We start from the raw sequence: 12,900 nt of genomic DNA, 5'->3' as shown, positions 1-12,900 counted from the left end.
GTGCAGAGAATTGTACTTTGAAAGTGTTTGTCTTGTTCTGGAAAATGCTGGACAAGAATAGGAAACCTCCTCTGGTGTAGGGGTTCGGTTTGCTCCTCCTCCAGGGGTTACCTTTTTTGACCTTTGAAAGTCAACTGGGTAACATTTTCAGAAGTACCACAAAGTCACACTTTTAAAGAAGCACCCTGTAAATGCTTAGATCACGCTTTTTGAAAAATGAGACTTTGCCACTTGCATGCACATTTGAAATTGAAATGAGAAGCTTAGGACACAATAGCTTTTCCTTTGTAAAACTAGGGAATGCTTGCCACCTCAGAAGAAGAATATAAATTTTTTTGGTATCATGGAGGGCATAGATACAGAGGACCTTCGTTACCACTTTACCCTAGTTTGAAGCAAGATGTAAAAGCCTGTATTAAAAACTATTGCTGTATTTATTAGGGAAATGTAAAAGGAAAATAGTAATCCAAAATATAGTCTCATAATGGGCCTAGTAGTAAAAGAAGACAAATACATGTTTCACTACCAATTCTGTATACTTCTTTTTCCATCTTGCTTTTCTTCTAGATCAAGACACTGTCTGCTAGAGCTGCAGCTGCATTTGTTCTTGCTAATGAGCACAATCTTCCCCTTCTTAAACATTTTGCAGACTTGCTACCTGGAATCTTACAGGTAAGAAACTACACAGGTAAGCCTTGATGTGCCATTATCATCGCTACCTGGAATCTTACAGGTAAGAAACTACACAGGTAAGCCTTGATGTGCCATTATCATCTGTATTGACCGTATCTGAGCATAAATTACTGGTCTGTAAACTTGTGTAGCATATGAATTTTTGCCAAGACCTGGGTTAACCTACATATTGGTTTGTCTAAGATCAGTCACTAGCAAGATATGATGGAAATGCTAATAAGGAGTTTTGTAAACAAAAGCTAAGAATACATTGTTAATTGACAAGATTTTGAGAAAAATAGTTCAGTGCTGATAAATTTATGCAGTGTTACCTAGATACATGAATTAGAATTCTTTGTAAGGTATTTAACTCAAAATCACACAGCTGTTTTAAGTAACCACCACACTGAAATATACTTTAAATTAGGCTAACCTGAGATTTCATGTAGTTATCAGTAATTGGGAAATTCATTGGCCCATGCTATGCAGTATCTCTTTGGTTTATTTAGTGTAGATTTATTCTTGACAGAGATCCTCAGAGTGAGAAAAGTCTGGATCAAATGATCTTGACTGCTTGATAAACTAGATACTTGCAAACAAAATGTCTTGTTATGCTTTCATATAATCTCTGAGGCTGGATTAGATTCCTTTTAGGAGGGCTGGAGTTGGGCAGAAGTTGGAGTTTAATATAAGATTGTGTACTTTCTTGGGGAAGCCTATTGTAAACCAAACCAGAGGCAGGATTTACTTGAGTTCTGAAGGACTGTTGTTTCAGAGTACAGGTTCTCTTCTGTATAAAGAAAAAGTGGAAATAGCTTGTTGGAGTACCTGTGATAACAGCTATAGTTTGGCAATTTCGAATTGGATAATATACTTTAACCTAAAGACAAACTTCTTGCTTCAGTACAGCAGGTTCTTGCTGATGGTGTAAGCTATAAACCTTGTCTGTGCTTTGTGGCTAGCTGAAGAAAACCTGGGCCACGTTTACTGGCTTCTGCAATTGATGGAAATCTGTTTGATCTTACTTAACAGAAACCGACAGGAATTTTTTAATAGAATGAACCGTGTTTGAAAATGTGTACTAGTCCGTATAGGATGTTTATCTTGATGTTTTATTTGGTCTTTAGTGTTTGTTGTCCGTGACTTGGCAATGAAAATGGCATTGTTCAAAAAATCATAACTTGTTGAGAGGACCTTGGCTACTGAATACTGGATGAGTAGGAGTGAGGCAGGATTTGGGGTGGGCATGCCATTTGTCTTGATGCTCAGCAATTAAATAGTGTGCTGTTTTTAGACTTCAGACTAACAGCCCACTTTAAATGTGTGATACAAGTCTCAAAGCTACTATTTTAGGCTGTAAAAGCATATGCTAAACACTGCATTATTGCACTTGGCTTATATTTTCAAGCTTTATTTTGCAACTGTAAGGTACAGAATTATGCTATAAAATCTGTCTTAAAATATTTATTGCAGGAAGGACTAGATTATCTGGCTGTGGTAACACAAGATGGATATGTAGATCTGAGTTTATAAATAGGAGATGGGATGTGTTAGAATAGTGAGTGACCTTTGGAGTCAGTTGGATACTTTTTGTTGTTGCTGTTGAAGTCCATTTTGTTGATGTATTGGAGAGGTAAAAAAGCTAAAGTTACTTAGCAATTCAGTCTTTTCAGTTAAATTTCTATAATGGTTGTGCTAGTAGTTCTGCTTTCAGAATTCCTCGTAGAACACTTACATCCAAGACATTTAACTTGCAGGGGAGGTAAAAGCACTTCAACTGACTTTCGTTACTGTGTTCACTACTACAGAAAACTGTTGCTGCCTCTTGAGGCTCACTGTTCATTTGGAACCTATTGCTTCAGAAACAAAGACTAAAAATAGCAGTGTCTTGCTTTAACACACTGTCAGAGTTATAGTCAGTATAAAATACAGAATTTTAAAGAAACTTCCAGTAAATATTACGTTATGCTGTGCCAGGGCTAGAAGAAGAATAGTAACAATTAAGCAAGAAGATTTTAACAAGGATACAAGAGAGACCGTCAGAACAGCTCTGATATTAGAAGGTGCTTGTTTTAGAAGTGAAAGAGTGGGCCAATCAAGTGGCATTATCAGAAGTGCTGGATTCCAGATTAAACTATTAAAAGCAACTAGTAATTCACTTTTAAAATGTTTCTACATTAGGAGAATATGCGATATTTTGCTAATAAAATTTCCTTTCAAAACCCCAAAGGTGTTTTTGAAGACTCTTTTTTTTCTTTGAGGTTTTGGGTTTTCCTGTCCTACTTCTAGAATAATTTTAACATCACTGAATAACTTTGTGTTTTAGTACTAGAATATCAATCTGGTCAGTTAAAAATAAGTTTTAAATTACTTTTCAGAATGTGGCTATGGGTTTGGAAAGATCTTGATTTCTTTTCTTTCCTGTGTCCTGTGACTGAAGCTGAAAAATCTTCTTTAATTCAGTGTTTCGGCAGAGTTATCTGGAAAAAATAAGAATGATTAAAACTTGATGTTCCTGGTGTGTTTGTAAGATTAAGCCATTCAAAGCTGTTCTCATGTAACAGTGAGAAAGGAGTTAGGTTGATTTTCTTTCTTTGGCAGATTTATGTTGAGTTGTTCTTTATTGAAAATGCTTTTTGAAGTTCTACTTGTCAAAACAGTGTGGGTTTTTTGCATGTTAGCACCTCCAATTGTGACCTTAATTTTTACTGAGTGTTGGTCTAAATTAGTATTGGTCAGAATTAAAGGCATGCAACAGTATGAGCATAAAACTTACTTTCAGAAAACTTAATTAATTTTTGGACCCTGTATATTATTGCTTTGTAGTTCCATTCATAGCGTTATTTGCTTTTTTATTTAATCTTATCTTCATCACATCTCTTTATAGGCTGTAAATGATTCCTGCTACCAAAACGATGACTCTGTCCTGAAGTCCCTTGTAGAAATTGCAGATTCTGTTCCCAAGTATTTACGACCACATTTAGAATCTACGTTGCAACTAAGTCTTAAGGTAAAGAAATGAACTTAAAAAACAGCTTTTTCTTTTTTTCACGAAACTTCTGTTCTAACCATTTTGCTCTGATCTTCTGGATTAGTTGTGCGCAGATGCCAATCTCAGTAACATGCAGCGTCAATTGGCACTTGAAGTAATTGTGACCTTGTCAGAAACTGCTGCTGCTATGCTGAGGAGACACACAAACATTGTTGCACAAGCCAGTAAGTATTGTGCTCATTCTTTTTGTTTAAATATTTTGTTTTCCTTTACAGCGTTAAACTGATTTTGCAGGTGTTAAGTAGCAAAACCATGTCTAACTTTGAATTTGCTGGCGCTGATAACTTTTAGCGACATCCTGAATTGTTTTCTTACGGAGAAGGCCTTTTCTTATTATGACTTTTCCTAAATTAACCTGTGCTTATGCAGCCACCAGCAATTTGCATAAAATTAGAGTGGACTCTTCAGTAGGTGTTTCCAAGGAAAATACTCGTTTCATGCTTTTCTGCTGGCTTTGGAAATTTGGACTGTAAAGAAAGGTTGGTGCATTTAGTGCTGAAGTCCTACGTTTAAAGTTTGGTATGTAGGCCAGATATTCTGTGGTGCTGGCAACTCTGAAGACTGAAGGAATTCAGCATGCATGTTGAGCTTTCGTGTTGAGTTAAAGCTGTGAGTTAAAAAATGAGACACACAAATACTTAAATAAGACTAACTAGCCTCTCTCTAAAATGTGGACTGCAAATCCTTTGAAGAGGCTTCGTTTCTTTTAATCATGCAGTATCCTTTAAGATACTAAAAATAGCTTTGTCTTCTGGACAGCCCCAGCAGCAGTGCTTTTAAATGGCATGTACACTTCTATTTTTCTGTCTTTTTATATCCCTTTTTAAGAGCAGATCAGGGCACTGACACAGCAGTGTGGCCTGCCCTTTGGAAGGATTCACTTCCCTCTCACCCCCTAGCCACGTTTGTGTTTGTCTAGATAACTGTTTGTTTTCTGAAACATAAAGGCAACCTTGTTTTGCGTGCCTGCAGTTTTGAAAACTTTAACTTAGCTAAATGATTGAAAGCATACTGACCATTTTGTATGTATGTTAAAAAGCAATCAAAAGGCTGATTAATTTTACTCGTATGTTTGGGTAGGGGAAAGTTGTAGATAGGCAGGCCTCTGATAAAGTAATTGTTAAAACTCCTAGAGAGTGTTGTAAGTTTCAGCCGTTAAAAGCTGTTCTCACATAACAGTGAGAAAGGAGTTAGGTTGGTTTTCTTTCTTTCTGGCAGAATTATTTTGAGTTTTTTATTGAAAATGCCAGAATTGTTTCTTTGGCTTTGAATGTGTTTATTGATTAGTTTTGTGTACTTGTAGAATACATGATGTTTTTAAATTCGTAAATGTTACAATACTGTACATTCACTTGCAGTTTGTCATGAATATTAACACTTGTTAACTGTCCCCCACATTCTTCATTACAAGCTTCTTATTTGGTCAGGCAGCACAGTAGAGCAGTACCTTACTATCTGTTTAGAATATTGGGATGCTAGTTGCTGTTTGGGAATGGAATATTTGTGTTGAGATAATGTATTAGGATGAGGCACTGAATGAGAATGAAATGCCTTTGGTTTGCAACCCACCTTAAAAATCACTCTTAATATTAAGCAATCACTAAGGTAAAAAGTTTATTTTGCAGAGTTGTTAAAGCAGTTATGTTTGAAGAAAAATACAAAGGTAGCCAAAAAGGATGGCTTCTGTCATGTTTTTGTGCTTATGTTTAAATGTTTTCAGTTTTAAAAGCTGTTAGATCACTTAATTGTCACAGCCGGAATTAGGTCTTAAGCAAAAATGTCATCTGAGGTTGTTTTTGCTAAACTTGATGCTGATCTAGAAGTGAGTGTGTATCTGGTGTACTTGTTCTCTTGCCAGAAATTCCATTTGGGTTCAGACTTCTGTCCTTGAGCTCAATATTTAAGATACCAGGGGGGTTTATTGTTCTGTCCCTAGAAGTCAGAGTGGCAGCCCAGCTTTGGCTATTTTGTTCTGTCTCCAGAAAATTGCTGGTCATGACATGTTCAGACAGTAAGCAAAGGTTAGTGGCCTTGTCCTTAACTTGGTTATAAACAAGTCTGTATGTTGTTACTAGTGAAATTTTTTTGTGAAGGCCTTCTGGAACAATGTCAGAATCTTAACACACAACTCTTCATAAGCAAAGCTTTTTTGAAAAACTATAGTTACTGACAACCACGTTAATATTAACTGTGAAGAAGAAGAAAATGTTTAGAAGCTCTTGTGGGTTCTAGATGTGATACTAGTCAGATAGCTTTGGGTGACTGTGTTTCCAGCCCGACTTGTTGACAGTAATGGATGCTGTGATATGAGTTTTTCGAGTCTTGTAGCTTTTGTGGCAGATCATGGTAGACTTGCTGTCTTTTGGGTGTGTGATAATATACCAGTGTTATATGCGTGCTTGTAAGATTATTGTGTTTGAAAAAAGCTTCTGGGCTATAATTTTTTTGCTATAATTTTTTTTTCTTCTTTGAGGAAATTGTTTTCAATGACGAGTATATAGTATTCAGACATATGGGTATCGCACTAAAGACTTGATAGTGTCCATGAAGTTATCTTGATATGTATATAAAAGCACTTTTTGAAGGTTGTTGCAGCCACAGTATAATCTCTAGCTGAAGATCCATAGCCATATCAAGCAATTCAATCCATAATTTGATCTTTTCTTGATACTTACTACTCACTGACAGCATTGTGTGATATTTTCTTCCATCATCAGTTGATGAGGAGTTTCTCACCTCTCTAGGAGAATGGTGATGTTGAGTTTGCTTAGGATTGTGCCTTTTTGTAGATTATATAAACACAAGTGATTAGTTGCAGTATATCTAATCAGTTGCAGTAAACTTCAGCAGCAGCACGGACTACTGTATGCGCACTAGTTTTTGAGGTAGGTTTCTGAACACTTACCTTGAAAACAAGCATTGTAGTTATGCTGTAGACTGTGACCTAAAAAATTTTTAAAGCTCAAAGATTGAACAATTGACTGAAAACTTATTGTAAGGCAGAGTGAAGCTTTTTGCATGAATGATCTTGACTTCAAGAGAATGCTCTGAGCAGCTAGTGTGATATGAAGTAAAGACCACTTCACAGCACCCCTACTCCACGTTGAAAGTGCAAGGAATGCTTTTTACCTTTTGGCTTCTGAAATACACAGGAATGGGCACGTGCCTGTTCCTAAATTAGAGGACAGTACCAAATCACTCCACTCATTTTTGCTGTGAGAACAAGTCAGAAAACTAGGTGTTGTTTATTGCATGATACTTGGATATTGTGATAAAGACTATAAAAGCCTATAGAAAGACTTATATTGAGAAGAGCAGACAGATTCAATCTACAGAGGTAGAAGTAGAAAACTGTGTGCAAGGGTGGGGTTTTTTTTTTAAGTCATGAGAGTATTACAGTGCATGAACAGGAGGGTGTCTCATTCTAAACTATTACCTTTTCTAAAAGTAAGACTTTATGCCAAGTGATCGGTGTACATCTAACAGTAAAGTTCATCACGTTAGGAAAACTGAGGGGCAAGTATTATTCCTCCATAGTGGGTATTTTCTCTTTCATCAGTATATGTTCAAAGGATGGTGTCAGAGCCTCAGGGGAATAGATGAAGTGTATTTGAGTTCTTAAAGCATATATTACTTTTTTAATTTTCATCTAGCTTGCACACTTTATCAATGGAACTCATTTCTCAAATCCTCACTGTTTAAAAAAAAAATCTCATGTTGCAATATGAGTTTTGGTAAGAAAAACACTCAGGATTTTTTGTTATTAGGTTGGTTGTTTGTTTTTAATGGATTTAAATATGCAAAAAATACTCTTCTGAATAACTATCCTGAATTATTGTATGATGTGACTTGACAGATAGGTATCAGACAGACTTAGCTATCTACTACTGGAAGAAGGTTTTTTTTTTTTTAAGGGAGAAGAACTTACAACTTAGGCTTGCTATTTGAGAATCTGTTGTAAGAAAGTAACCTAAATTAATATTTTTTTTCCAGTTCCTCAAATGTTAGCAATGATGGTTGACTTAGAAGAAGATGAAGACTGGGCAAATGCAGATGAACTTGAAGATGATGATTTTGACAGGTAATTGTGAAACTAGTTGTTTCAATACGCTATAAAGACTGCATGGCTAAGGGCAGTTTGTAAGTGCAGGATACAAACAATTGCCTTTTCTTTTACTCTATTACCTTAACTCCTCTAATTTTGTTGCCCCAGTCGAGCGCTGTTCTAGACACTAGGAGTGAAAATTAAAAACATAATATGAATTGATACCATAAGTAACAGAAAACTTACATATAAAATGTGCTTGAAAGCAGGTGTGGCTATTTGTAATTCCAAACCATTTATATTAGCTATTTGGGTACTGTTTAACTCTGTTTAACTCTTTCAGTATTCATGTATTGCTGTAATTCCACAAGCTGCATGTCTACTGTTTCCATTGTTTTAACTTTTCAAATTTTTTTCCTTCTGTAATTTGTTACTTACTTCAGAAGTCATTGCTCCTAACCTTTTAAATACAGGCCATGTCCTGAAGTAGCTGGAACCAAAGCTGAAGGATACTGACCTGTCTAGTCATCTCCAACCAGTCTCTTCATATTTGTCTATGTCTATGTCTTGTGGTGTTAAAGATGCCTACCTTTGAAAGGACATCAGAATGCATAGTGGAATTGTTTGCTGGTCTAACTCAAAATTGTTGATTTTGCTATTATTTTAAATCCATTAGTATGGCTACTGGTAGCTTATCTTGTTGTGTCTTAGGTGAGAAACATCTATTAAAGATGCCCAGTCTTTTTGTTCATCCCTACCTGCTTTGTAGCTTGCTCCAGCTTTTCACTGGAATGATAGTGGTTTGTCTGCAGTATCCTCTTATGTCTGCTTTTGTCCAAATACAGATAGAATGAAACATGAAATAATGAGGTGGTTATCCTCCGATGTTCATTTACCATCTTGATGTTTTTTGCCACATCTAGAGTCCACTTCAAGACTCAGGTGTAATTAGTATTTCAAAACAGTTTGTCACAGAGGACACTAAAATTTTACCAAATGTGTGAAGGAGAAGAGAATCCTGAAGGAGGAATATTGAGGGGAAAATAAAATTTTCATTGATGTTTCCTTACTAATGAGTGATCAAACCAAGTATCAGTTGTGCAACTTTTCCTTCTCTGAAGCAGTTTCCCAAGTTTGGTCTTGCACGCTTTTATATACATTTGTCTGGAAACATCTCCTGCTCTGTCTTGCAAATCTTTCCCTCCTCTCATTACTTAAATCAGCAATCTGATTTGAAATCTTCATAGGAAGACAGGCTATGGAGAAGTTCTTGATTTGCCGCTGAACTATGTAGTGACTTCTACTAGATATCAGGCATGTAAAGCCACTTCACATAGGAATTTATGGAAGAGCCTGTTTAATCTCTGCTTGACTTGGAATAAATTTTTTTGTTCCTCTTAATTATTGAATTCAAAGAGAACTTCCCCCCCCCCCCCCCCATGATAGGCTAGACCCTTTTGACTTGTTTTCTTTCCTCAACTTTGTTTTTGTCACATAGGTAGAACTGTTGGGCCACTGCATTCAGGTTTGTCAGGTGTTTGAATCTTTTCGGTTAAATTTCAAGGGGAAATAGCATATTTTCTGAGTTAAGGGAAAAAAAAGTTAAAATTTTTATCAGTCTTTCAGGGCATGGAAATTTATTCAGATGACCTATTTTAGGCAACTTAGTAAGTACTCTGTATTATCCCCGTGAGGCATACCAATTTCTGGTTATTGTCAGCATAGTAACTTTGATCCTTTAAACACAAGTTATCTGCCTATGGTTTTCCCTGTGAAGATTTTCTTTTTTTGTTATGAATTGCAGGTAGAGTGAGCAAAGACCAGGAAACAGGTTGTGCTCAGCAAACTTTTAGGCTAAGGGAGAAACTTAGCTTCTCTGGCCCTATGAATAACTGGAGAGATTGAAGCTCAAATACAAATACTGTATACCAGCTAGTCTCTAGAGACTGAGCTTATAGTCTTAGTTCATTCTTTCAGCAGATATATCCATGTTACTATTTGTTTCCCACAACTGCAGATCATCTTTGTGGAGCAGTGTTGATTAGCTCATGTGCCTGCTAACCTTTTCTTGTGCTTGTGTCTTTGTAGCTGAGGAAGAAGTTTGAGATCTTGTGCAGTACCAGAAACAGGCAAATGATTATCAGACTGCAGCCTAGTTAGGGTGTGCTTGGTCTGACCAAAGGGGGATGTGAGTCAGCCTATACCAAAAAAATCAAAATGTTTTAGTGGTTCCAGTTTCTTGCTAGTCTGACTTCATAAAGCAATGAAATCCTAAAGCAGGAAGAGATTAATCCAACTTCCTCTTCCGCTGGCAAAGTCATGGAAATGTTGCAGGGAGGTGTGTCATCACTCTCATAAGATCTTTGTTGCCTCAAGTTGAATGTATGAGTTAATGGTGAAAGGAAAGGAGCTCAAAAAATGTCAGTTCAGATAAGAACTGCCGTTATTTTCATAAGTTTGCTCCAATGAAAATCTTCTGCACTCATGCTCTGTTTTCCTGCTGGTGATGGTTCTGTTTGTTTGAACATGATTAATCTGCATCTCTGAAGAGCAAATATAATATTGTGGATATCTTTGTGTGAACACTTTTGTCCACAGCATATGAATTTTTAGACTACTTATGGTTTGTAATGAGACTTGGGGATTCAGGCATGATAGTTTGAAGACCTCTGTATTTCTGATGTTGTTGACTGATGCTTGAAAGGAGAAAGAGATTCATACGTTTCTGAAACCTGTTACTCGTTTTTTCCATCAGCACGGGTGTTCAGGATGTACTGTAATAACCTTAAGCTCTTACACTGTTGATCATACCCAGACTGTAACAGTAGTTAGCTGTGTCCTGGAAACTTTTTTCCCCTTTTCTACAGGGAACAATTCTATTGGGTGGAGCAAATCACTTTACACAGATAATGTTTGGCTATTCTCAGTTCTGGAACTGGCTCCAAGTCACAGATTCCTCACCTAGATTGAATGTTTTCTGCCTGAGTCACTGGCAAGAAGAACATGCTACTAGAGTACTGGTACTGCAGCCTCACAAAAAAAAGTCTCTTAAATGCTAAAGCTTGAATTCTCCCGGTTCACTTGATTTATAGCAACTCTGAAGTGAGTCATGTGTGTTCTCATGACTTTTGTACAAAATATGCTGGCCAGAATTATTGCTTAATTGACTGCAATTTTAATTTATTGCTTTCTAAATACATGTAATCATTGTAAAATTCTTTGCATACCTTCAATGCTAGTTAGGCTTAAGCATTTGTTATTTGTAGCCCATTGAATAAGTGGAGCCTTGAGTGTAAATAAATATTTTGTAACTGAAGCATTCCTGATATAAGTGTGTGTTTTAGATTTGGGCATGCTTTATTTACCTATAGAGGATCATATATATTCAGATGGTAAAAGTTTGAAGGAATAGAATCACAAGAAAGGCACTTCTATGCCCTGCTGAACTGTTTGATTTATTGTAGATATCAAACCATTGATATTTTTCTAACTGATATTTAGCAATGCAGTTGCTGGTGAGAGTGCATTGGACAGGATGGCATGTGGCCTTGGAGGAAAACTTGTTTTACCTATGATTAAAGAACATATTATGCAAATGCTTCAGAATCGTAAGTAATTGTAAATTTTTACAATTCTAGCCTTTCCAAAAATGTTAATAACTCTTAAAGCTTCCTGTTTAGTTAAGTAACTTTTTTTTGACGCTTCCTCTTTTGATTTCAGTAACAAGAATTGAAAATGCTGTAAACTTGGAAGTTTAGACCTTTTAGACAGAGATTTATCAAACTTTATATATACAGTGTATAAAACTTTTTTTCTACACCATGGACAACTAAACAAAGATGTCAAACCCCAAACTGCAGTTTTTAACCTTGCTGTCTGTGAATTAAATGTAAATAAGGGAAGACTTTATCTTATTTTAGAGTATTCTCTCTAAATGAGTGTACAGCACCCCACAGCACCTTAAGTGTGCCTAAACTGCTTCTTTTTACACTGTAGCTCAGATTTTTTTTTCCTTCTTCAGAAATGCCGCATCGAAGTGAAGCATTAATACATTACGGTCTATAGAGGAGAATTTTTTTTTTCCTGGAATTTGACATATCACGATACAGTGGAACTCTGTGGTGGGCCAGCTGTGTTTTTGGTGTGCTGATTCTAATCTTTGGCTCATGAGGACATTCCATATATTCTTATCAGTTGCTCTGAACTCTTCGTTTTCTCCTCCAAACACCTGTTATGATTGCTTACACAAGCATTCAAACATACATTGTGCATTTGTTGCGTGCACTTTCAAGTGACCTATGTTTTGGGCCTTCACAATAGAAGATAACGCAGAACTTCTGGGTTCTTTTCCTACCTTAATGGTTTAAAACCCCGTCTGAAAAAGGCTGTTATATTAGATATGGAATATAGGGCTACTCAAAGAAGGTACCAGCTGCAAAGCTTAAATGTTTATTAAGTCTGTCTGGAAATAAATTTTTCAGTGAAGAAAATTTTATTTTGGAGGTGGATTAATCTCCGTTGATTGAACTCTTCAGTGTTCATATCTTCAGGGTTAGCAAATACCTAGTTATGTAGTACCCACAGAAAGGTGTGGAGTTAATGGCCATAAGACCTGTCTCTTGTGGAGGGGCGAAATCACACAGGTGATGAGTCTGTTTTCTTGTTTTCATCAGCACTTCCCCTGAACATTAGCAACTTTTTTTTTTAATAGAAAAGGGAAATGCACTCAGCATTTTTTGGTTCAGAGGTTCTCACTGGTAGGGAGCTGGGGGGGAAAGATGAGGACACTTGGATTAAAATGTTAAAACTCTGAAATCAAACTGTCAGACGGCTCACTATCACAAAAATACTGAATTGCACTAATGGAATGTCATCTCTTTTGCTGCTTCCCTTCTTCTAACCCCGCAACTTTTTTCACAAATGCTTATTGGAATAATAAGTTAAAATCTCCCTTTTTGGGTATGGGTTAGTCAAATGGTCCAAACATGACTGGATTTCATTTTGTAGTACTACTAGCAGGTAATCCAGACTTGAAATTAATATGGTGAGAGCAGCAAGAGGTACAGGATTAATTAGGAGTAACCAGTGAACTTAAATAGCAGCAAAATTAACTACTGCTTCACTGCACCTT

At 36.4% G+C, this 12,900-nt stretch overlaps 1 protein-coding gene and 1 long non-coding RNA gene across 2 annotated transcripts in view; one reads left to right on the top strand and one right to left on the bottom strand.

Moving 5' to 3' along the window:
* Positions 1–12,900, top strand: part of IPO5 (importin 5) — a 46,256-nt gene that overhangs the window by 11,978 nt on the left and 21,378 nt on the right. The window contains exons 6-10 of the mRNA XM_026119415.2: positions 568–672; positions 3,560–3,682; positions 3,768–3,888; positions 7,718–7,805; positions 11,271–11,377. Of these exons, the coding sequence (XP_025975200.2) occupies positions 568–672; positions 3,560–3,682; positions 3,768–3,888; positions 7,718–7,805; positions 11,271–11,377 (544 nt within the window). The remainder of the gene's footprint in view (positions 1–567; positions 673–3,559; positions 3,683–3,767; positions 3,889–7,717; positions 7,806–11,270; positions 11,378–12,900) is intronic.
* The window catches only part of LOC112994825 (uncharacterized), a 47,317-nt gene continuing 36,549 nt past the window's right edge, over positions 2,133–12,900 (bottom strand). The window contains exon 4 of the long non-coding RNA XR_003262033.2: positions 2,133–3,152. This is a non-coding gene — a long non-coding RNA (uncharacterized LOC112994825). The remainder of the gene's footprint in view (positions 3,153–12,900) is intronic.

This window comes from Dromaius novaehollandiae, chromosome 1, assembly GCF_036370855.1.
Source record: "Dromaius novaehollandiae isolate bDroNov1 chromosome 1, bDroNov1.hap1, whole genome shotgun sequence".
Lineage (NCBI taxonomy): Eukaryota > Metazoa > Chordata > Aves > Casuariiformes > Dromaiidae > Dromaius > Dromaius novaehollandiae.
This window is presented reverse-complemented; position numbering and strand designations above follow the sequence as displayed.